Source organism: Erpetoichthys calabaricus, chromosome 1 (genome assembly GCF_900747795.2).
Source record: "Erpetoichthys calabaricus chromosome 1, fErpCal1.3, whole genome shotgun sequence".
Classification (NCBI taxonomy): domain Eukaryota; kingdom Metazoa; phylum Chordata; class Cladistia; order Polypteriformes; family Polypteridae; genus Erpetoichthys; species Erpetoichthys calabaricus.
In genome coordinates this window covers 108,774,352-108,797,100 of record NC_041394.2, presented here as the reverse complement: position 1 = coordinate 108,797,100, position 22,749 = coordinate 108,774,352, and the positions used below count along the sequence as shown (strand labels likewise).

At 36.7% G+C, this 22,749-nt stretch overlaps 1 protein-coding gene across 1 annotated transcript in view; it reads left to right on the top strand.

Moving 5' to 3' along the window:
- Window positions 1–22,749, top strand: part of slc13a4 (solute carrier family 13 member 4) — a 100,030-nt gene that overhangs the window by 8,299 nt on the left and 68,982 nt on the right. Inside the window, exon 2 of the mRNA XM_028805141.2 lies at window positions 18,212–18,340. Within this exon, the coding sequence (XP_028660974.1) occupies window positions 18,212–18,340 (129 nt within the window). The remainder of the gene's footprint in view (window positions 1–18,211; window positions 18,341–22,749) is intronic.

Sequence of the window (22,749 nt, the reverse complement as noted above, 5' to 3'; positions counted from 1 at the left end):
AAGAACTGATACTGGTGAGAGTGCAAGCTTTGGGAATTTTTTTTAATTCAGTGGATAATCAGTGAACCTGGTTTGTATGGTGCCTAGTTATCTAATGGCCACTGGTTTTGGGTTGAGTGTTGATATGAATGTGATTGAACAAAAGACATTACTGATTAAGACAAAAATTGGCAAACATATTTATAGTCTTTGTAGATGGCAGAAATGCACACATTCTAAAGATCCTTTGTGTAAAATAGTTAAGTGCTAAACTAACATTTAAAAATGACACAGTGTGTGGGAGGAGACTAAAAAAAATCAGGTTGTGTTATAGAGGCAGGGATTCTCCAAGAAAGCAGCTTACCCCACATTTGTGAATAAATTAACAGGAAACCACACAATGCTGTATTGACAATGTTTAAATTACTGTATATAGTATAATGAACTATGTATATGTGCCATTATGAAATTAGCTCAGTTTAATAGTGTATTATCGCATAACATTTCCATACTTACTTAATGCAGTTCATTGTTGTGGTGACTAGATTCTAAATTAATTATGATTAGTATCATTACGCATGGCCTAGTATGTCAAGAGATGCTAGTTGTGCCAACTAACCATGCCATTACCTCAGTCTAATTCCTATGTCTTCAACATTTTCCTGTGGACTTTATTCCAAAGTCATACTGTTAGGTTCTCTGGCAATCTTTAAGTATGAGTGAGTGGGAATGAATTTACCCTAACTTGACTGGTGTTATTTGCAGTGATTTTTGCTGTTCTTGTGTTCATTGCTGCCAGGATATGCACCATCTCCCTGTGACCCTGTCCATGCAATACCAGTAAAACCAACTTCCTGAAAAAAATATTGTGACGAGAAATTACCCCATTTTATTAGTGTTAGTGATGATTTAGTCATTCTGATTATTTTTGTGCCCTCAAGTTGGTCAGAGAAGCTAATTACTGTATAGAAACTTGGTTTGACTTTTCATAAGCTACCCTTGCGTACATATTTCAAGGCTTAGTGGAAGCCATGGCAACTATTAGTAAAGCCAGCAATAACAAATACATTATCTGAGCTTGTGAATATTGTACACTTTCATCAACACTTAAAGCTTAATAGTAACCACATGTTGACTTGATGCATTGCATTAGCAATACTGACTTATTGTGGTTAAAACAATAGTCAAGGAAAGAATAAAGCAATTAATATATTATGGTAATTGTCAGGGGGAATGAATATTATTGAATTGAAGACAGATTCTACTACATTTAACAGCTACACAGAGGGCAATAACTAACTTATAAATAAATTGAGCTGTAAAATATTCATAATCTAAATGATAAACTTCAAAAAACCAAACTTTTTCACAGTCATTGTCATGCATTAAAGTTTCCCAGAAACATAATGTTGTTATATGAAGTTGTTAAAAAAAAAGTCTCTCCCAGTGGCCAGTGAGGCATCCGATGAGATGTGAAACAAATGCTTAATGAATATATCAACTTTGAAGTGGCAAAGGTTGTAGTTTCACAAAAACAATAGGTATCTTTATACTAACAAGACAAAGTTAAAAATAAATGTGTTCATCACAGATTCCTGGAACTATTTCCTCTGAAAAAAAGCTAAAATGTTCAATGTGGAAGAACGTTCTTAACTCTTGAGTGGATGTATTCACTGAATTTTAAAGTTTTTGTTTCACATTTCTTCTTCTCTGTTGACTACAATAATAAATCACTTGAGAAGAATTGTTACTTTCCCTATGTATACTACAGATATATGCATAGGTTTACATTCCCTTCATGTGTTGTAGATTTATAATCAAGCTTTCAGAATGATATCATTGTGTGTTTATACCTGAGTCTATGTCAGGATAGCCATAGATTTAACACAAAACTATTGCTCAGAGTAAAACTTGACATAGATATTAGCTATTTAAAATGCTAAAAGCCTAGTGCTATTGAGCATTCCAGTAGAGTTTGCTGAACTGAGATGACTACATATAGAATGTGTATTATATATACAGAGTATTTATGGATAGTATTGTGTCTTAATCAAAATTTTAACATTGACTTGACCACTTTTGGTGTGATGTGTATGTTTCTTTTTGTATGTTTGTGAGTTTGAATGGGTGTCTGTTAGAAATGTAATTAAAACATAAATCAGTTAGCTGCATTGTGCTATTTTTTGAACAAAGTCACTTTAAAAGGATTTGCTCTGCAAGGATACTGATTATGGGTTTTGTAAGAGCACAGTAAGAGAAAGAGAATGTAATTTTTTTATTAAGATCTGATTCTTGGATTTCATTCCACAAAATAAAATATTTAACCTAAAATCACAACTCTATGTAGGGAAAGTCATGTGTTAGAAATCTCCTTTTTTAAATTTTATAAATAGTCTCGATTTGCAAGGTCAGTTTTCTTAGAAAATGAATGCCATTTCGAAACACTATTTTTGACTTAAAAAAACAAACCTTATACTAGCTGAGATAGCCTCCACTACCTCCTGTGACCCTCAGGACTAAGTGGGTTAGACAATGACTGACTGACTTTTCCTTTAACTGCTGGCTCCTCCTGGCTCTCCTGCGATAGCACTTCATTTCGTTCAGATGTCGACGGATAGTTCGAGCTGACACTGTTGCACCCTGAGTCTGCAGAATAGCTTGAATATGTTTTGAAGTTGATTGGGGTTGTTTATCCACCATTCGGACTATCCTTCGTTGCAGTCTTTTATCAATTTTTCTCTTCCATCCACGTCCAGGGAGATTAGCTACAGTGCCATGTGTTGTGAACTTCTTGATTATGTTGCGCACAGTGGACAAAGGAACATGAAGATCTCTGGAGATGGACTTGTAGCCTTGAGATTGTTAATTTTTTTCCACAATTTTTGTTCTCAAGTCCTCAGACAATTCTCTGCTCTTCTTTCTGTTCTCCATGCTTAGTGTGGCACACTCAGACACACAATAGAAAGGTTGAGTCAACTTTTCTCCATTTTAACTGGCTTCAGGTGTGATTGCTATATTGCCAGCACCTGTTTCTTGCCACAGGTGAGTTCAAATGAGCATCATATGCTTGAAATAAAATGATATACCCACAATGTTGAAAGGGTGCCAATAATTTTGTCCGGCCCATTTTTGGAGTTCTGTGTGACATGATGTCAGATTTGGCTTTTTTTCTATGTTTTTTTGTGTTGTTCTAATGCACATAAAGGAAATAAACATGTATATACAAAAACATTTGTAATTGCAATAATTTTCTGGAAGAAATGGTGCATTTTCTGGGAAAATTCCAGGGGTGCCGATAATTTCGGCCATGACTGTATATAATTGACAATACTGGAAACTTATATACTGTAGGTGCCAGAGACTTTAAAGAATTTTACAGCAGAACTTTAGGACAGTTCAAAAACCTTAGCTGTTTCAGGGATTGATTTGGGGTGAGCAGTGAAAATGTTAGCATTTAGTTTTATGAAAGTTTATACTCACTCAGTAAACAATGTTGTTGAAACATGTGATAAGTTTATCTACTGATTGTCTGATGTGTTTCCAGGTGTAAATATAAGGTAGACTTTGGTGCAATTTCTGAAAAATGAAATAACCCAGTGCATATAAGAGGATACTGAGCAATTGCAATGAAAGCATGGGAAAAATGAAGTTGCTGGGAGAAAAGATGTGGGGCCTCATGTATAACGCTGTGCGTAAACTTCACACTAAAACTTGGTATACAAACAAACTATACTGGAAATGTGCGTACGCACGAAAAAATCCAGATGCATAAAACTGTGCGTATACCAAGTTCCACACACTTCCAATTTATAAATCCCAATGAGCATGAGATTTAATGCATATGTATGTGCCAACAGCCCCTCCCTGACTCCTCCCAGAATTTTGCATATTTGAATATACAAATCAATATAAATAGCTCCTTCCATTCAGTGTTTTGTTAGAAGGCAATGGCAAAAGCATGTGGAAAAAAGAATTTCAACGAATGCGAAGTGGAGGAAAGGAAAAACATACTATTTGTTGGCTTAAGCAGTGGTATAATCAACAAAAGAAAGTTGTACGATTAATACAGAGTGGCAGAGACACTCAAAATTTCAAGTTCAGAAAGTCACACAGTGCCCAAAATAAAAAGTGGTCAGATATTAGAGTGGATGTGAAAAGCCAAGTTGCAGTCCACCATCGGTTTATTCTGTTTCAGACAATATTACAAATGCAGACCCCGATGCCAAGGACACAAATCCACGTGGTGATCGTGCTGTTGTGCCAAACACATCTTCGGGGGCTGGCTGCGCATACACATTTGCCTCAGAAACCGCTAAACGACCATATGGTTGTCTGCTGACAGACACTGTTCTGGAGACACAAAATGCAATAGTGGATGCTATAAGAGATGTGGCCAATGAACTAAGGAATATAAAGGATTACTATGTGATATTGACCACAAATTAAATTAATTGTTTAAAAAATAAATGCTGCAACTGATTACGCGTTTTTACATCCTGCTATTTACATTCAAACGAAGTTGTAATGCTGTCCGATTTGTCTGATCATTTGGTGGGTCAGGGTCAGGTTCATCATACTGCATCTCTTCAGGTATGGGCAGACCACGATTGTGTGCCACATTATACAGCACCTTACATGCTTGCACAATGTGATGCACTTTCTGTGGACTATAGAGCAGTACATTAATAGAATTTAAATGCATTGTATTTACATAAGCAAATTCATCCTTGAAGATGCCTTTATAGTGCAGTGTCAGCACTGAGCATCACAATGGATAGATTCTCTTCTCTTTTCCTACCTCTTTGAGGTGATGCGCCATCTTTAAAAGAACTTGCCTTTTGCTGCACTAGTTGTAAAAAAAGTGTGTGTGACAGTGCAGAGTTTCTATTTTTATAGGCACTCCTGCTATACTGTATTTGAGGTAATGCCAGCTCATTCTTTTGGTAGTTCATCCCTGGCGATGTAACTTGTCCAGCACCATTGCAAAAGCAATGTGCATGAAGTTGACCGCTCTGATTACATTTGGAAAACCAGATTTTGCTGCAAATTGAGCATTGATGTTTCCCAGTTCAGCCACAGTGTAAGGAAATCATATATATCTGGATGACAAGCTGATGATACCATTCTATACACCTAGCATGGCGTGACTCAGTGATGATTGCGAAATACCCAAAGGGTCAGTGAGTTCATGTTGAAAAGCTCCTATGGCTAAAAACCCGAGAGTAGACAGAACTTGCAATGGAGCAAGTACAGCACAATTCCTCAAAGTCTCCAAGAGGATAGCTCTTAAAAATCAAAATCGATTTAGAAGCCAGTCATCATCATCTATAAATGCACGCTGTCTTCTAACTCATCCATTTCTTCTAACAACGCTAAAGCAGCTATAGTATTTGGAATAGTTTGGCCATTCTATGCACCATTATATTGTTACAGATGGTTACAATCAAGTGAATTCTATTTGTAAACGATATGCATTTAATTTTGGTGTATTTGATAAATCTCACGTCATGGATGCAAATATGAAAAAGAAGGGAAACTCTGTTTTGACACTGAATGCCACGAGTGTGCAAAACCAAGCAGAAACATACATACGCATAGTCTGAGGCATCCATGAAAATGTGCGTGGCTTTATGCAAAGTTTACGCACTGTTTATACATGAGGCCTGATTAATTCATTGCAAAGTGACAGGGTACTAAGGACTATTCTGAGAGCATTGTAAAGAAGGAAGGAATTAAGGGATCAACTCTATGTGAGACTACCAGAGGGCATTCAAATGTACACAACTATTGTTCTTCATAAAGGGCTAATATAAAGAGTCCGACCAACCTAACTGGCAAGTCTTTGGCATATGAACTAAAAGGTAAGTTCTAAAATGAAATGGGAAATTTAAAGAGGTCTGGAGACCTAGATTTGAGTAGCCCTATTTTTTGTTAAAAAATGATTCGTTGTTTGAAGTTGCATACTGCTGAAATTGACTATTTTTTCAGTAGTTTACAAGATTGAATGTGTTACGGTTTGAATATCATTGGTTTTCTTCATAGTGACAGAGAGGTATGTGGGCTAACAGATAAACCAAGGTTGAATTCACTGTTAATGTTCTCTGCTGATGACTTTCTTGTTATTTCAAAGATTTCAACACAATGTCCCCCTGTGTCTGCTAATATTGTCCTGACTTGCTCAGCCAAGCTGACACACTTCTGACACCATCCATCCATTGTCAAATGCACTTAATTCAGTTCTAGGTTGTGGAGAGCTGTAAACTCTCCTGGCATTATTGAGTGCAAGGCAGGATCTAGACTTGGATGGAACACCAGTACATCAGATGGCACTTCCATTCACACACCCAGCAGTACTTCATACAAGGCCAATTTAGAGAAGACATTTAGATAAAGGAGACGTTTTAGAATTATTCAAGGTGAAGGGGCTCAAGAGAAATACAAATTACCAGCCCAGTGTACATTTAGACATGATGAGGTGGCAATGCAAAGCAATACTACCATGCCGAGGAGCTTCCTTATAAACATAGTATTGCATAAATGTACACTTAGAACACTGTTCTTTTTGGACATGAACAGAGAATCAAAAAACAATCCTATGTTTTATTGCATTAAAGGTGTATAAAATGTGACAGCTCTGTTGCTTATGGTAATGAGGTCTCCAGATCTTTGCCCTTTTATTTGGAGGTCAGGTGTGTCACATAAAGGCATCAGTATACAACTGCAGATCCCAAAGTCTTTATCCAGGAGCCTGCCTGCCTGCATGCTTGGTTACTGAATTGCCATGATTGATTTCTCTCTGCATGATAAGTTAGTCTCAGGCAATTTTACAAAAAAAAAGTTGAAGATATCTTACTTGCTTGTAGTGTTGTTTCCTCCAGTACAAACATTGTTCTTGGCCTGTTTTCTTGTTTTGACCCAATATAATAGATATTAATCTCCACATCTCCAAGTGCAAGAGCTAATATTTGAAAGGTTCAGGAAGCTGATAATATTGAATGTACAGAATTACTCAGCTAAACCATTATTGAAAATTCTACTCAATGTTTTTTACTTTGCTGTGTAAGACACTGAAAATGACAAAGGTCATCACAATAGAAGTAAACCAAAAATAACATTGTGCAAGGCTTAAGTTGTTTTTTAACTGGTAATTACATTGATCTTTATATGTGCGCCTTTAAAATATTACACTTTTCTGGTGTTGCTCTGTGATGTGCTTTTATCTCCTTTAGTGTACAGTGGACATAAATCAGTCTTATACATTTTTTTTAAAATAGCAAGGTTAAATACTTAAAGAGTAAACAAAAAAGAAAAGCAATACATCGGTTAATTGAACATGCATAGAAGAGTACCTGTCAGTTTGAAGTATTTTTATTAGAAAATTTACCTGCTTCACATAGCTGAAAAATGACCAAAAATAATGCATACATTGTTATGCATAAAATGCATAGTTCTGGCTTTGAATCACCTCATTAATGCAAGGGCTTGTTTTTTTTTCCTTGCATATCCTAAACACATGCCGATTATCTTGATTGGAAACTCAAAACTGGCCCAATGGATGTGTGTGCATGAGCGTGCTGTTCAATGGACTGGCACATCATTTTTTTTTCTGCCTTGTGCTAAAAGCTTCCAGGAAAATGCCAGCCCTCCATAATCCAGAATTGCATTAGGTGGGTTTGCTCACTGATGACCTAAGAATTAACTAATTAAGATTTATTTTGTGGTTTGATTTACTCAATCCTTAAAAAATATACACTCTGTGGGTGTATATACATACAGAACTATATATATATATTGTGTAGACATCATTGTGGTTATTACTGCTGCATCATAGATCCAGCACTCTGGATTTAAATCCTGACCTGGTCACACTAGTATGACGTTTGCACATTCTCCCTGTGTTTGAGTGAGTTTACTACCCACATCCATGCAAGTTAGGTGAAGTGCTCATTCAGAATTATCTATGTACACAGCCCCACATTTTCTGATGTTGACTAAAGACCGGAAACTAGCCTGGAAATGGTGTGATAAGTATAAAGCACATTCATTAATTAGAATTTAGTAATTTGTAAATCCTTTCCTGAGTCAAGCCACGCCAACTGTTCATCTTAGACATTAGGGACCATAACATAAACTGATAACATAACATCCTAACACCCACTTAATCCTATTCAGGTCGATGGGGAGAAAAAACCTATCAGGACAGCATCAGAGCTGGATTGCATTCTGTACGGTATGCAAGTCAAGTATAGGTCACATTCTCATACACACACCCACACTGGCTTTCCCAAGTGGCCAGTTTGGAATTTCCACTAAACCTAACCTGCACATGCTTGTGATGTGGAGGAAAAACCAAGAACCCATGGAAAAATATACAAAGAGAAAGAAGAACATGACACAGAGGCAATGACCAGATGCAGGTTTCCAGCCCAGGGGCCTCATGTATAATGCCGTGCGTAGAACTCACACTATAACATGGCGTAAGCACAAAAGCGGGATTGTGCGTACGCACAGAAAAATCCAGATGCAGGAATCTGTGCACACGCAAAATTTCACGTTCTTCCACTACATAAATCCCGATCAGCGTGAAAAGTAACGCACGTGCACGCGCCTTCTGTCCCGCCCCAACTCCTCCCAGAATTACGCCTCTTTGAATATGCAAATCAATATAAATAGCCTTCTGTGAAAAGACAATGGGAAAAGCACAGGGGAAAATATAAGAATTTCAGCGAATACCAAGTGGAGGCAAAGGAAAAACGTACTATTTGTTGGTTTAAACAGTGGTATAATCAACAAAAGAAAGTTGATCGAGTGACAGAGTGTCGGAAAAACTCGAAAGATCAAATTCACAAAGTCGCACAGTGCCCGAAATAAAAAAGAAATCACATATCAAAGTCGCTGTGAAAAGGCGAGTCGTAGCCCACCGTCTGAGTGTCATATGAAAGCGTATTAGGGTACAAACAAAAAACATAGGCACACAGTGGGAAAAAAGCACGAAATGTCAACTTTAATCTCGAAATTTCCACTTTAATCACGTAGTTTATTTTGCCATTAAAGTAGAACATCATAAACTTCATCTTAAAATCGTTTATTTTACTAGTTTCTCAAGTAGCATGTTAAAGTCTTTGTTCTGTATTTGATCTTCTATGTGCTCTATGTGTGTGAATCACTACGTGCTTCCGTTCTTTCTCTTTCTCCGACAGGACACAGAATGCATTACATTCGAAATATTACAGCTCTCTGAATAATTAAAATACTGAGATGTATACGTGATATCATTTTCATGATGATAGGAATGAAAGCATGTTATTAAACATGGGAACACGGTGGCGCAGTGATCGTTCATATCTCACGCAAGAGGCTTGCGGTGCCATGTGCGACCTTCGATGAAATAATTTATTACAGAAGTACTGTCTCTTTCAAACGTACTAACCTCCAATTCCTGTCCATACTTTTCTTTCTCCAGTCGCCACACAATCAGCTCTGTAATAGACGTTAAGCCATTTGTAAGCTTAGAACGCCGATTCTTCAAAACTTTTAAGGAACATTGAAATATCTTCGTAGTACATGTTTAATTATTCTATTCGTCTATCCTTCCAGTGTCGCGTCGGCACTTGCAGGAATACAGCGCAAGGCAGGAGCTATCCTTGAACTAGATATACGCTGCGGCACCGTGTCCTCACATGTTTAATTATTAACAATACAGATTATTTAAATGAAGTTAAAGTTTTATCTGTATAATATAAGCAACATATTTTGCTGCATTTCATCTTAAAAATGATATTGTCATCATACGCGCTTTATAAAGTAGCGCAGGTTGTGCAATATTATAACTGTAGTGCAAGTTTACAGTGAGGTGATTGTACTTATAAGTACAAACAGTTCTACAAGGAGCACTTGATGGACTGATTGAGTGCGTTTATAGTTATTGGGATGAAACTGTTTCTGAAACGCGAGATCCGTACAGGAAAGGCTTTGCCGCTTTTTGCCGTGGTTGAGGTAGTGTGTACTTGAAACTGTATACTGATAATTCTCTTTCCGATCATCTGCTGCTGTGATTCACACTCAGATACAGTGATATAAATACTCCGAGTGGTGCAGTGAGAGTAATATGGAAAAAGATGATCCGCAGTGGCAACCCTTAACGGGAACAGCAAAAAGAAGAACAAGATGCAGTGAGCGTAAAAATGCTAAAGCAGTTATGGTATTTGGAATACTATGGCTATTCCCTGGCCCATTATATTGCTACAGGTTAATTACAATCAGATGCATTACACTAATAAACAATATGCAGTTAATTTCAGTGTATTTATAAAGCCGCGTCAGGAATGTGGAGCTAAGAAAGAAAGGATGAGCACACAGGAACAGTAGTTTGACCATTCTGTGGACCATTATATTGTTACAGGTTAATTACAATCAGATGCATTAAATTTATGAACGATATGCGGTTAATTTCAGTGTATTTGATAAAGCCGCCGCCGTGGATGTGGATCTAAGAAAGAAAGGGTGATCACACAGGAACAGTAGCACTGCTTTGACGCTGGGTGCCGCCAGTCTGCAAAACCGAGGGGAGAAATTGCGTACGCCAAGGTATGAGTTACCGTGGAAATGTGCGTGGCTTTAAGCCAAGTTTAGGTTTTATACATCGCGATTTGAGCGTGGAAAGGTTCATACGCAACATTTCTGTGCATACGCACCGTTTATACATGAGGCCCCAGGACTCCTGAATTGTGAGGCAGTGGAGCTAACCACCGCATCACCATGCTGTTCACAAGATCAATACAGTTAAGGCACCATATCTTCATATTTTTTATTGCAGCATATCATCACTTTGGACAAACATGATACTTCCACACCTATGTGAATGTAGAGGCAATACATTTTAATTCATATTTATACACACTGAAACCTGCATTTCCACAGATGACATGCTATTACATTAGCACTGCTATAAAAGAAACATATTGCTGAAAATACTTATATTCAACCACAATGTTCATACGTACTTAAGGCACTTTGTTCAAAGTTTGTGTCCATAACATAAAGTATAAATATTTTATGAGGTCTAAATAAGCTCTGATAAGATCTTAATAAGCTCTAATTTTATTTATTGGTTAACAACACTACTAAAGGAAAAAAAAAACTTACTTCAGAGTTCATTGTCTGCTTTAACAGGGCTTCTTTTAGCATGAAATACAGTACTCACTATTCACTTTTTACTTGGTAAGTACCTGAACCACATGTGTCCGTGGCTTCAGTGTATCTGCAATTTGCATTTCAAACAAGTGTTTAAAGTATTTTTAAACTGCAGGACATTTCTAAATTAGACCTAATCCTTCCAGAAGAGACGTCTTTTTAAAACAGCAGCAGTGATTATGAACTGGAACTTTCACATACCAAAAATGAAGCCTACAGTGTTGTGATCAAAAGGATTTTTGACCCATTCTAACTTTAATTTCCATTTTGTCATTAGTGAATACCATTCTGCCATGTGTTTCTCTGTGAAAACCAGTATAAATGTTTGGACACTTTCAACAAAAGCCTTTTGAGAGTTTGATTTATAAGCATTAACAGTTAGTAAGCAGTTTAATCAGAATAATAATGGAATATTACAGGTTTGCGTAATAAATCCAAAGTTTTGGCATTTTTTTATTAAGAGACCATTGTATTTGGATTTATTCAGCAACATAATCAGGCTTTACGATCCCACAGTTGGATGTAAGCCTAGTTTGTGCCCTCAAACAAGCCCAGTAGGAAGGAAACTAGTTGTTTTTAATGGTGGCCAAAAAGAAATTGGTAAATAAATAAATGTACAACAAATTATTTGTACCTCTTTCACCTTCAAAAATGCACAGTTTGACAGATCATCAAAAGGAGAATAAGGTATGCAAATGTTTATTAACACTCTAGTTATGTGCTGTTATACACATATATGATGTGTGTATGCCATTTGCAGCACAATGCAGACAATTTCACCTAGACAGAAATATGTAGAGATATCTGGACAGTTCTCCAGACAAGTGTGATTGCCTGAGCAGATGTCAAGATGACATTGTATAGTCACTGCACATGAGAGCAGAACTGCATATATGGAAATTATGAACTGGCATTTACTCTAATGACACCCAGCTTAGCTTGAAATCATCCTTGGATGCACATTCTTCTTGGCCTCCTGTTTCAATAGCTTTAGTGCCAGGATTTCTGCTAAGGACTTCCAAAGCAAATATAAACATACTTTTATTGGATTACCTGTTCAACTGAAAAATATTTTTTTAATTAAACCTTGTCACATCCCTGCTGTATACTATTGTGGACTACTAGGTGTAAAATTCCCACTCAGATTTTGTCAAATGTTTTTAAAGTTTAACTTTGTGTCACTTTTGTCGTACACCCCTCAGATATTTTGCTGTTTTGCATTTTTTATGTGTATTTGATTTTATTCCATAACTTATTATTATGTGGCTATTCAGTTGCATGTATATATTTCATATTCAAATTTTTAGATGAAGTTTAATAAAAACCCATTGTTCAGCATACCCCACTGTTCAAAATGTACCATGAATCCTCAAAGTCCTAACTAAGCCTAAGGGGCACATTTAGAAAATACTAGCTGAAATACCCAGCGTTGCCCGGGAGGTAAATAAAGTGTTTTTTCTTTTAATTGTTTGAGAAAAATATAATTAAAAAAAAACACAACTTTAATAATAAATTAGCAAACAATGAAGACTCACTAATGTGCTTGTCTTGCAGTCTTGTATGTATGTTATCTTCCAGTTGATGCTCCAAACCGGCCAACTCTATGTAATTTCAAAAGCAACAGTGCTCAAACATAAAGAATGCTGGCAGTCACCTCCAGTTCGCCCTCTGGTGGTCATTCTGAATGTCAACTGGATGATAACATACATACATGACAGCAAGATCACCCCCCACCCTACCCCGAAGGGGGTGGGTTAGGGTTGATTTCACCCTAAAGTATTTTTTGTCGACCAATGAGAAAAATGTGTATCAAGTTTCATGAAAATTGCTCTGCCCACTCGGACGTGATGCTGGAACATACATACACACACACACACACACATACATTGACTTTTATTATACATGTATATAAATTAGGGGGCCAGGGGCTGGAGCGTATAGTGACTAATTGTAATTATTTTGTAACAGCAGTACATTATTTTTCTGTTTGTCTACTTTATTGTTCCAAATGTGAAATTTGAGTTTATTAATATATATTGTGAGAAAGGAGTAGACAATTAATAACAATTAATAACAATTAACATTAGTTACAGCTCAAAATATAATAACAGTTACATGTATATTTTGTTAGTGGCATTCCAGGTCCATGGTGAGTCTGCTGGAGGAAAGAGCAAGGTGCATAGATCTAGTTGAGATGCTTGTCTGTGACTCTGTTACCAGAGTATTGATTTTTATTTGGTGTAGTATGGTCATAGAACTTATGTATTGATATCAGTCAGTTCATTTATTCTGGACCTTTTCAGTAATATCATTTGACCAGCCTATTTTGTGCCTCTGAAATCTGTGCTTGAACTTCACAAAAATTTTTGAGGTTCGTATTAAGCAGTGCAGACCTTGGTACAGAACATGTTGCATCCCTTTCCACACCAAGTAAATTTTAAAAAACAGCCATAATTTGTGATTTTGCTCACTCACATTGTTATTTTTGCTAACAATCAGTTAGCTTCTTGTAAATGGCCAGAAATAATTTAAGTGAATAATCAGATTCCAAGTAGTATATGACAAAAGCAGTTATTAACAATGTAGGCTAGAGTCATAATACAAAGGTCCTGAGTTCAATTTCCATTATGTTTTCTGTCTGTGTAGTTTACTTTTGTTCCCAGTCTCCATACATATTTTCTCTAAGTTTCATTTCTTCTTCAAAGATAGATTGATCAAGTCTTATCGCTTGCCATATGAATCGTGCTAAATGTGTTTGAGACTGATGTTAATGTAAGACTAAACCAGGACTAGACTTCCAATATATTAACACACAATGTTTGGAATTCCAACACTTTTTCTTATCACGAATCTGAGATTGTTAGAGAAAAGAATCAAACATCAAGCGATATGGAAATGCAGTTTGGTTTTATGGCAGGGAAAACAACAACAGAATGAATCTTCGTTATTGATCAACTGCAGGAAAACCATATGGCAATAATAAAGAAGCTTCATTAAGCATTTGTAGATCTGTAGTTGTAGTTTGACGGAGTGTAACGAGAAGTGGTGAGGTGGGCATTAGGAAAGTCGGGTGTGGGTTATTGTCTGCAGTGGGGCTGCACAGGTGACACATTTGGAGTTCATTACTTTTCATGTTAAAGATGGAGGTGGTGACCAAATAAGTGTATGAAGGAATTTCATAGGGAGTACTTGTATTGCAGCGGCCTCTTATTGATGACAAAAAAGTGAATAAGAGTTGAAGGAGAAGATACTGCATTGAAAGGTAGTTTAGAAACACAAAGCCTCAAGGTAGATGCAGGAATGACCAAGGTGATAATTGGAATAGAAGGTGTAGTAGACGTCAACCTAAAGCCTAGTTTATAGTTAATGTGTCCACGCTGGGCACAAGGGTGAAGATGCCATCAGATTTGGAGACACAACCCCACACAGTGATTTTGCTGCATACTGTGCACGGAAATTTTTCTTTACTACAATTTTTCTCAGATTTTTTGTTAAAAAAATTACTGACATTAGATCCCACATTACATCCTCTGTTGATCACCCTTCTGTCCCTCCAACATGTTCAGCTCTTTTTCATTGGTTTGAGCCTGTATCTGTGCCTTTTTGACAGAAGTAATTAGTCATCTTAAACCTACAACTTGTCTGCTAGATATTTTGAGCATTATAAATCTGGAGTTTACAGACTTTTCCAACTTCAGACCCATCCCCAACTTGCCTTTCTTTCAAAAATTCTGGAGAATGTTGTCTTTCTACATCGGCAAACTTTTTTGAATGAAAATGGCATTTTGAAATATTTCAGTCTGGCACAGTCTGGCCATTCCAGAGTCTGGGCGCTATACAGCTGAAGGCCTTGTCACCCATGGAGTGTAGATTAGTGTGGGGCACAACAAGATTGCCAGAATCAGAGGACCTTAGTGGGCAGGCAGGCACATAGTGATGGAGAAGGTCACTGATGTAGTTTGGCGCAAGGTTATTTAAGGTTTTGTAGGTTATTAGTAGGATTTTATATTCGATTCTGTAAGATACAGGGAGCCAGTGAAGACGGAGCAGGATGGGTGTGATGTGCTTGCTGCTGCTGGTTCGAGTAAGGACTCTTACAGCTGAGTTTTGAATAAGCTGGAGCTGTGATATAAGATTAGAAGGGGCACCTGCCAGTAGGGAATTACAATAATCGATACGGGATGTGATAAAAGCATGGACAAGTTTTTCAGCTTTAGAGAAGGAGAGGAATTAGCGAACACGGGATATGTTATGGAGGTGAAAGTAAGAAAGTTTCTTAATGTGATTTATGTGGGTGGAATAAGAGAGGGAGGAATCAAAAATGACACCAAGATTCTTTACAGTAGAGGCAGGTCTGATGAGATCACCGCCAAGAATAGACTGGGAAGGAGCTCATTTTATTAAGTTGCATTTTAGTCCCAATTTGTAGGAGTTTAGTTTTGTTGCAATTTAATTTTAAAGAGTTCTGCTCCATCCAGGTTTTAATTTCACTAAGGCAGGTTGTGAGTTGAGAAAGCTCTGATGAAGTTCCACTTTTAACATTGAAGTAGAGTTGAGAATCATCTGCATAAAAATGATAACCCAATCCATAGCTACGAATAATATGGCCAAGGGGAAGCATGTAAATACAGAAGAGAAGAGGGCCAAGGACAGAGCCCTGAGGGACTCCTTGTGTGACTGGCACTGAGCTAGATCTGTTGTTGCCAAGACTAACAAACTCTTGCCTATCAGTCAGATAGGACTTGAACCACTGGAGGGCAGTGCCAGAGATACCCAGCATATTCTCCATGAATCAGTCATTTGCTTGTGTTCAGGTAGTCCAGAACACTGTGGTCAGGCCCCTAAGAGACACACAAAAACATAATCACATAACACCAATATTAGCTTGTCTTCAATGTCTTCCTGTTCGCTACAGGATTAAGTTTAAAATTTTATTCTTTGTTTTTAAGTCTCTGAATATCTTAGCCCCCTCTTATCTTACACCCTTACCGTCCCTTGTGATCACTTAGTACCTCTGGCCAAAAATGCAAGGAAGACATGTTAAAACTTCTGAAATGCATCTGCTCATCATATATAATAGGTTCCCAATCACGAGAATATTACATTCGCTCAACGGGTCTGAAACTCCAGCGTCTCCTTTTCTTCCTTTTAAAGTCAGTAATAGCAGGCACAATTCTTCTTCCATCAGTGGAGTCTTACGTACATGTGACCCAACACTGTTACTTATTTACTATGAGAATATCTAAATGGCAATCAAACAAACCACTACAAGTATAAATGTGCTTTGGCTGCTTACTCCGTGTGTGCTTTGTGGATCTGTCTGTGCACTGACTTCACGCAGTAAGTATAAACCAGGCTTTATGCATGTTTTGTTGAAAGTAGGTGTGTAAAGGATGTAGTGGTGTGAAAGTGTGTAAGAGAGTTGCAGATTTCTAATGTATTAAGATGAAAAATTGATTATTGTCAATAAAGTTATTTTGGAGACAGTAGGGAAGTTCTGCTATGTAGGTGACATGTTGAGTGCAGATGAAAGTGTGGATACGGCAGGAATAGCTAGAATGAGAGCCTTTTTGAGTGCTACCAGAGGATCCTTGGAATTGAAAAGTAAAATTTACAAAGGATATGTGTGGAGTATTATTCTCTATGTGAATGAGAAGTTGTTGAAAAAGGACGGATCAAGAAGCAAAGTTGGCAAAAAGAGAGATGAAAATGATCATAAAGATGTGTGAAGTGTCCTAAAGTGAGAGATGAGTGCAGTGTTGTGCCGAGGAAATTAAAATTAAGATCCTTTTTTAATATGTAAAAGAGCTATGTGATTGTTGATGTATTTATGTGTCTGTATTATGATAAAGATCTTGTGTGATGTATTGATATATTGAACTTATATATTCTTCAAAATATGACATTTAGAACATATGGGGTTAATTGTAATCTTTGTAAAATTCAGGTTGTAATTCTGAAAGGGCTGAAAATGAAGTAAAACATAATCAATTTAGAATGAAAAGGAATACAGTATTCAGTTTCAGAAAAAAACATAGCAATTTGGAAGTTAGCAAGTTGGAAATAACAAAGAGTATCAAGACATAGAGCAGTTTTTCATTCAAGTTCCAGTGAGGTTTTACAAATTGTAAATGAGGAGCATTGTGTGAACCTGTAAATTATGACTACAAAAAAATGTACCTAGTATAGTTATTCAAATGATATACCTATATTGTGTAATGTCATCTAACTACACTGACTAATTTTCCAAATCTACTAACAATAATAAGCGGGCTGCGGTGGGTTGGCACCCTGCCCAGGATTGGTTCCTGCCTTGTGCCCTGTGTTGGCTGGGATTGGCTCCAGCAGACCCCCGTGACCCTGTGTTCGGATTCAGCGGGTTGGATAATGGATGGATGGATAATAAGCGGGTGAAATGTGGCTAGAGCTTGTCTCAGTAGTTTTGGGCTGGAATCAATTGTATATGTGCCAAAGGTCCATCTCAAGGAACTTCCTCACTCACTGGATCAATTAAAATTCTCCAATAAAACTAAAATTATTGCTTAGGGATGTAGGTGAAAAGCCAGAATACCCTTAGAAAAACTCACGTAGTCACAGAGACAACGTGAAGACTTGTCTTAGATATTAATCCAAGCCTGGAAGGTATTTTACCTTTGGAATGACTGCTGTTTTATAGCCTATCTGTTCCATAAACCAACTGTCTTTTCAGGTATTTCTACTTCCAAAATTGCCTAAGTTGTCTATATCATGCTATTCACAGTGGAATGTGATATATGAAATAAAATAGTAACAGTAATATTAGCATTATTAGTATTGTTACATGTCCAGGGTATGTGCACATCTGACCAACGTCCAACATGTTGCCATGAAAAACTAACAGGACAAAAAGATAAGATAATTTACAGTAAATTTAATTTTATAGTGTGGTAACATACCATTTCTTTGCCTTTTCCATTTTTATTTTAAAAAATTGTCTGAAATTAGAAATACAATTCATTATTATTTTTTATATGCTTTCACGTTTCTTTCTTTGTTGCAGGAAGCTTCATGTGCATATGTTCTTATAGTTACTGCTGTCTATTGGGTATCAGAAGCCGTACCATTGGGTGTGGCAGCTTTAGTGCCAGCGTTTCTTTATCCACTCTTTGGAGTCCTCAAGTCTAGTGAGGTAAGTAAACCTTCTCCATCTTTTTTACTTTCTCGTGTATGAAGTATAGGGAGAGTATTGTAATCCTCTAAAAATTCCATTTCGAGATTTTGAGGAATCTCAATGTTTTAGACCTTCCTGAGTCCAAAAGTACCATTTTTGGAATTATGTCTGTGTGTCTGTCTCTGTGTGTGTGTAAACATGATAACTTTAGTACACTTTCACTTAAGTCAACCAAATTTTGCATACAAGTATTAGGTACAAAATGTAGATTTCTATCAACTTTTGGACTATTTCCGTTAACAGGAAGTGGTACTTTACCTTTTATTCATGCAGCTGCAGAGCTCGATTTATTCAAATTTACGTTTATAATAATTGTTCAATATATTATTAATTTGATTTGAGTTGTTGTTGATGGTTCTTTAATGTACATAATATAAAAATATAATCATTGACTTGCAGTTTACTCCTCAAATATCCATCCCCATATCTGAGTATGCAAGAAAGTCTAGGGGAGACCACTCCCAATTTTTTTTAGCAACTACATTGTAGTGACAAGGTGAGTTCAGTTAATGAAAATAATATTTAAAAAATGTTGTACTTTATGATAAAATTGCTAAATTATTAAATTTAAATTGATAAATGCTATGGTCTATGTTGCATGCTTCTCATGGACAACTAGAGGACATATCAAACACTCCCACATGGTAATCTCTCTTCATGATATTAATACCTTTTCCACTTAATAAGCTTTATCTTTGTGATTCTTCCATCTAACTTTCATGAGTGAACATACATTTATTCATTTTTCCCTGAATCTGATGCTCTTGGTGTGTGCTATTTTTACTTATATTTTGTGCCTACATTAAGTATTTAATAGATTAATTTATTAGTTATTTATTATTTTTAAGATGGTGTCATCTTGATTTCTGATGGCCAGTGTCATTTTGTGATCGGAATCCTGAGACATATGCATGGGTTGCTGGGGTCAAGCCCTGTAGGTTGTACCTTCATGAACAATACTATTGTTCACAATAGTATTTAAACCCACTCTTCGGGAAATGTGATTGTCTGATTTCAAAAACAAAACTACAATGAATCTCTCTTGCTTTAAAAGTCTCTTTGGTTTTCATACTTGCGTGTTCCTGGATTTTGTCTTTCCGTTTGCGTTTTGAGTTTAGATGCTTCTCTCTGATTGATCCACCAGTTACGACTCTGCTTTGTTTCTGTATGTTGCTCTGTATTGTTTCTTCCTGATCCTTTCCTCTGTTTTCTCTGTCTGTCCCTTTCTTAGTGTACAAGCAGTACACTAAGTCAGGCAATTGACACATAAACTTATAACAGAGGCTTTAAAATTAGGCCAAAAGAAAATGATCTCTCCTCATATGCCACAGTTATGTGCTTTTATGAGGTGTGTATTCCATCATGCTTCCTGACATTCAAAGATACTATGTTACTTCCCTAGTGCTATCTGTCATAGCAGCCTCAAGCCTAAAGACATGAAACAATCTTATTAGCAATTAACTATGCAACTCCAAATGGCAATTTCATGCAGCGTGCTACTCAGCTAAAGTTTTGGGTTTGGGTAATGATAAGTTACCTAATCCTAATGCACTTCCATACCTGTCTGCTGTGTTTTTCACCTTGGTTCTTTGTAGCATTACTCACATAGTGTGCTACATTGAACAAGACTTTCCAACTTATTCTTTAACATTAGGAAGTTAAAAGTAGTCACAAACTTCTCAGTGACTCCTTTACTATACACTAGGGGTGGGCAGTATGACCAAAATTCTATATCACGGTATTTTTCTAAATTATCCCAGTTTCACGGTATTCAACGGTATTTTTTTCCCCATGCATGAGTGGATGTTAACCACATTTTCCACTGCAATTACTGGCGAAGAATAACCTATTCCACTGTCAAGAGTATTGTACATTGTACAAAAAAAAAACATTTTAATGTGCACACAAGTATTAATACAGTTTTGCAATGCCCCATAAAGTAATAGTTTTCAAGAGGGTGGCACTAATGGAGAAGGTATCACATTGCATGACAGATGCAGTCAAAATATAGAACCTTTTTATTGAACAAATTTTGCAAAAACAAACTATAATTTTGACAACATATTTTCAACCATACAAAGAGGCATTTAGACTTAGTAAAATATTCAGAAGTGCTTGTCAAAAATTGTATTGCACTGAATATGTCTTAGAAAAGGAATAAATAGTAAATATTTTTTGTAAACCAACTACACTTTCTGTTAATGTTAACAATCTCTGTCCACTGACACGTTAAAGTGACTTTTTAAATAACTTTATCATCATTAAACTGCATAATATTTAAACTAATAAATAATAACAATAAAATAAATAAATTTAATCTCGCCGTTTATGTCGAGATTAAAGTCGACATTTCCACTTTATTCTCATAGTTTACTTCATAATTAAAGTAGAATGTCGTAAACTTCTTCCTAAAATCATGTTTAATCAATTATTTAATTTACCCCGTCATAAATTAATGCAGCACATTCAATGCTTTGTGTTACGTTCCCCGACCCAGTGGTTAATCACTACGCTTCTTAAACTGACTTCCTCCGCACTAAGAGAAGACAGCGATCACCATACAGAATCCATTCACTTCATGATATTCCTGCTTTCTGAAAATTTAGAATGCTAAGATAAATACTTGATATCATTTTCATGATGAAATGCATTAAAGCAGGTATTACACATGCACGGTAGTGAGGCGGTAGTGCTGCTCCCTCGCAGTAAGGGGTCCCCAGGTGTATGTTCAGTGTAGAGAACTTTATGGCAGGTGTGATGAGGCTCCAAAAAACTGGATGTATGAATAGCTATCGCACAGGTTTAACTTAAATATTGTGTAAATGTTGGGTTTGTGATCTGCTGGTCGGAGACACGAACACAGAATTCAAGGCATGTTCTTCCGAGCGGGCTATCTTTATTGCATGCATGCTGTCTCTATCTGACGTTGGCTACCAAAACCCCAGTTCCTATCCTTCCTTTTTCTTTCACCACATAACCACATAACCAATCACCACACGATAAACGTCTTTGTGAAATTAAAACTAGTTATAAACTTAACCCACGGAGTGTTCAGAACTTTAAAAATATCTTCGTTATACATGTTTAATTATGCCAACCATTCAGAGTTGCGCCCATCTCTGAACGAATCACTTAACACAAAGCATTTAATGTGCTATATAACTTATGACGGGGTTTGAGAAAATGTAGTAAATTAAATATTCATTTTATGATGAAGTTTAGTTTACGATGTTCTACTTTAATGACAAATTACGAGAATAAAGTCAAAAGAATATATTCTCGTCATAAGCGTCACGATTAAAGTGGAAATGTCGAGAATAAAGTCAAAATGTCGTCACATTATTACACAGTACCCAGGTACATTACACTGTATTGAAAACAAATAAAACAAGTACAACTTGGCTTGCAGTATTATCCAGTAGTATAGAAACAGTATTTACACATCTGACCTTTTAAAACTAAAGCATCTCCAGACGACAGACGTGACTGCTTTTTTTCGGCTCTCTGTCCATTTTCACCGCGCGGCATACCTATGCTACCACCCACTATTTGGTGGTGTAGCAGTGAAAAAGAGCCCTAGTGCAACAAATCTGTGTTTAGCGGTGTAGCAGTGAAAAAGGTCCCCACTTGAACAGTTTCCCGCTGCGCCACGTTCCGAACATCGTTTAGGCAATTTAAACCGGTGTTGCGGTATAAGAAAAATCCATATCATAAAAAAAATTAAAAACGGTTTTCGGTATGAACCGGTATACCGCCCAGCACTACTATACACCTAGCTGTAGCCAAACATATTTTGAAGAAATGTACTCTATCTTACACTAGTAGTCATGAGTGATGTATTAGACCCACCACCAGAACAGTGGGTGTGTTGGGTTCCTTCCCAGATTTCAGAGCACGGCAGATGTTGCTATCCCATTTCCAAATGCCTTGGCATAAAAAATATTTGTCAGAGCATACTCAGTGACTTCAGCAATGACCTCTTAGTGTGACAATGCAGGAGGTCCAAGGGGTGTGCCTTCAAGAAAACTTGGAACACTTGGCAAGTGAGATAGACTACATTCACAGATTCTTTTTTTATTGATTTTAATTTTAATTAGAAGCAGATAACATTCCATACAATTAAGTCAAACTTAGTAAAGCAAATAAACAAAGCAAAATTCAACCCCCACCAAAGAGAAAGAGCCAGAATCCAGAGCTACTCTATAAAAGGAAACAAGAAAGGAAGAGAGCCCTTTTTTCCATAGTGTACGTTTATTCTAAAATGTTATTGATTAGATTCTGCCATGTTTTAAAACGTTTTGAACAGATCCTCTAAGTGAGAATTAGATTTTTTCAATTTCAAGCAGTATAAAACATCAGTTACCCAC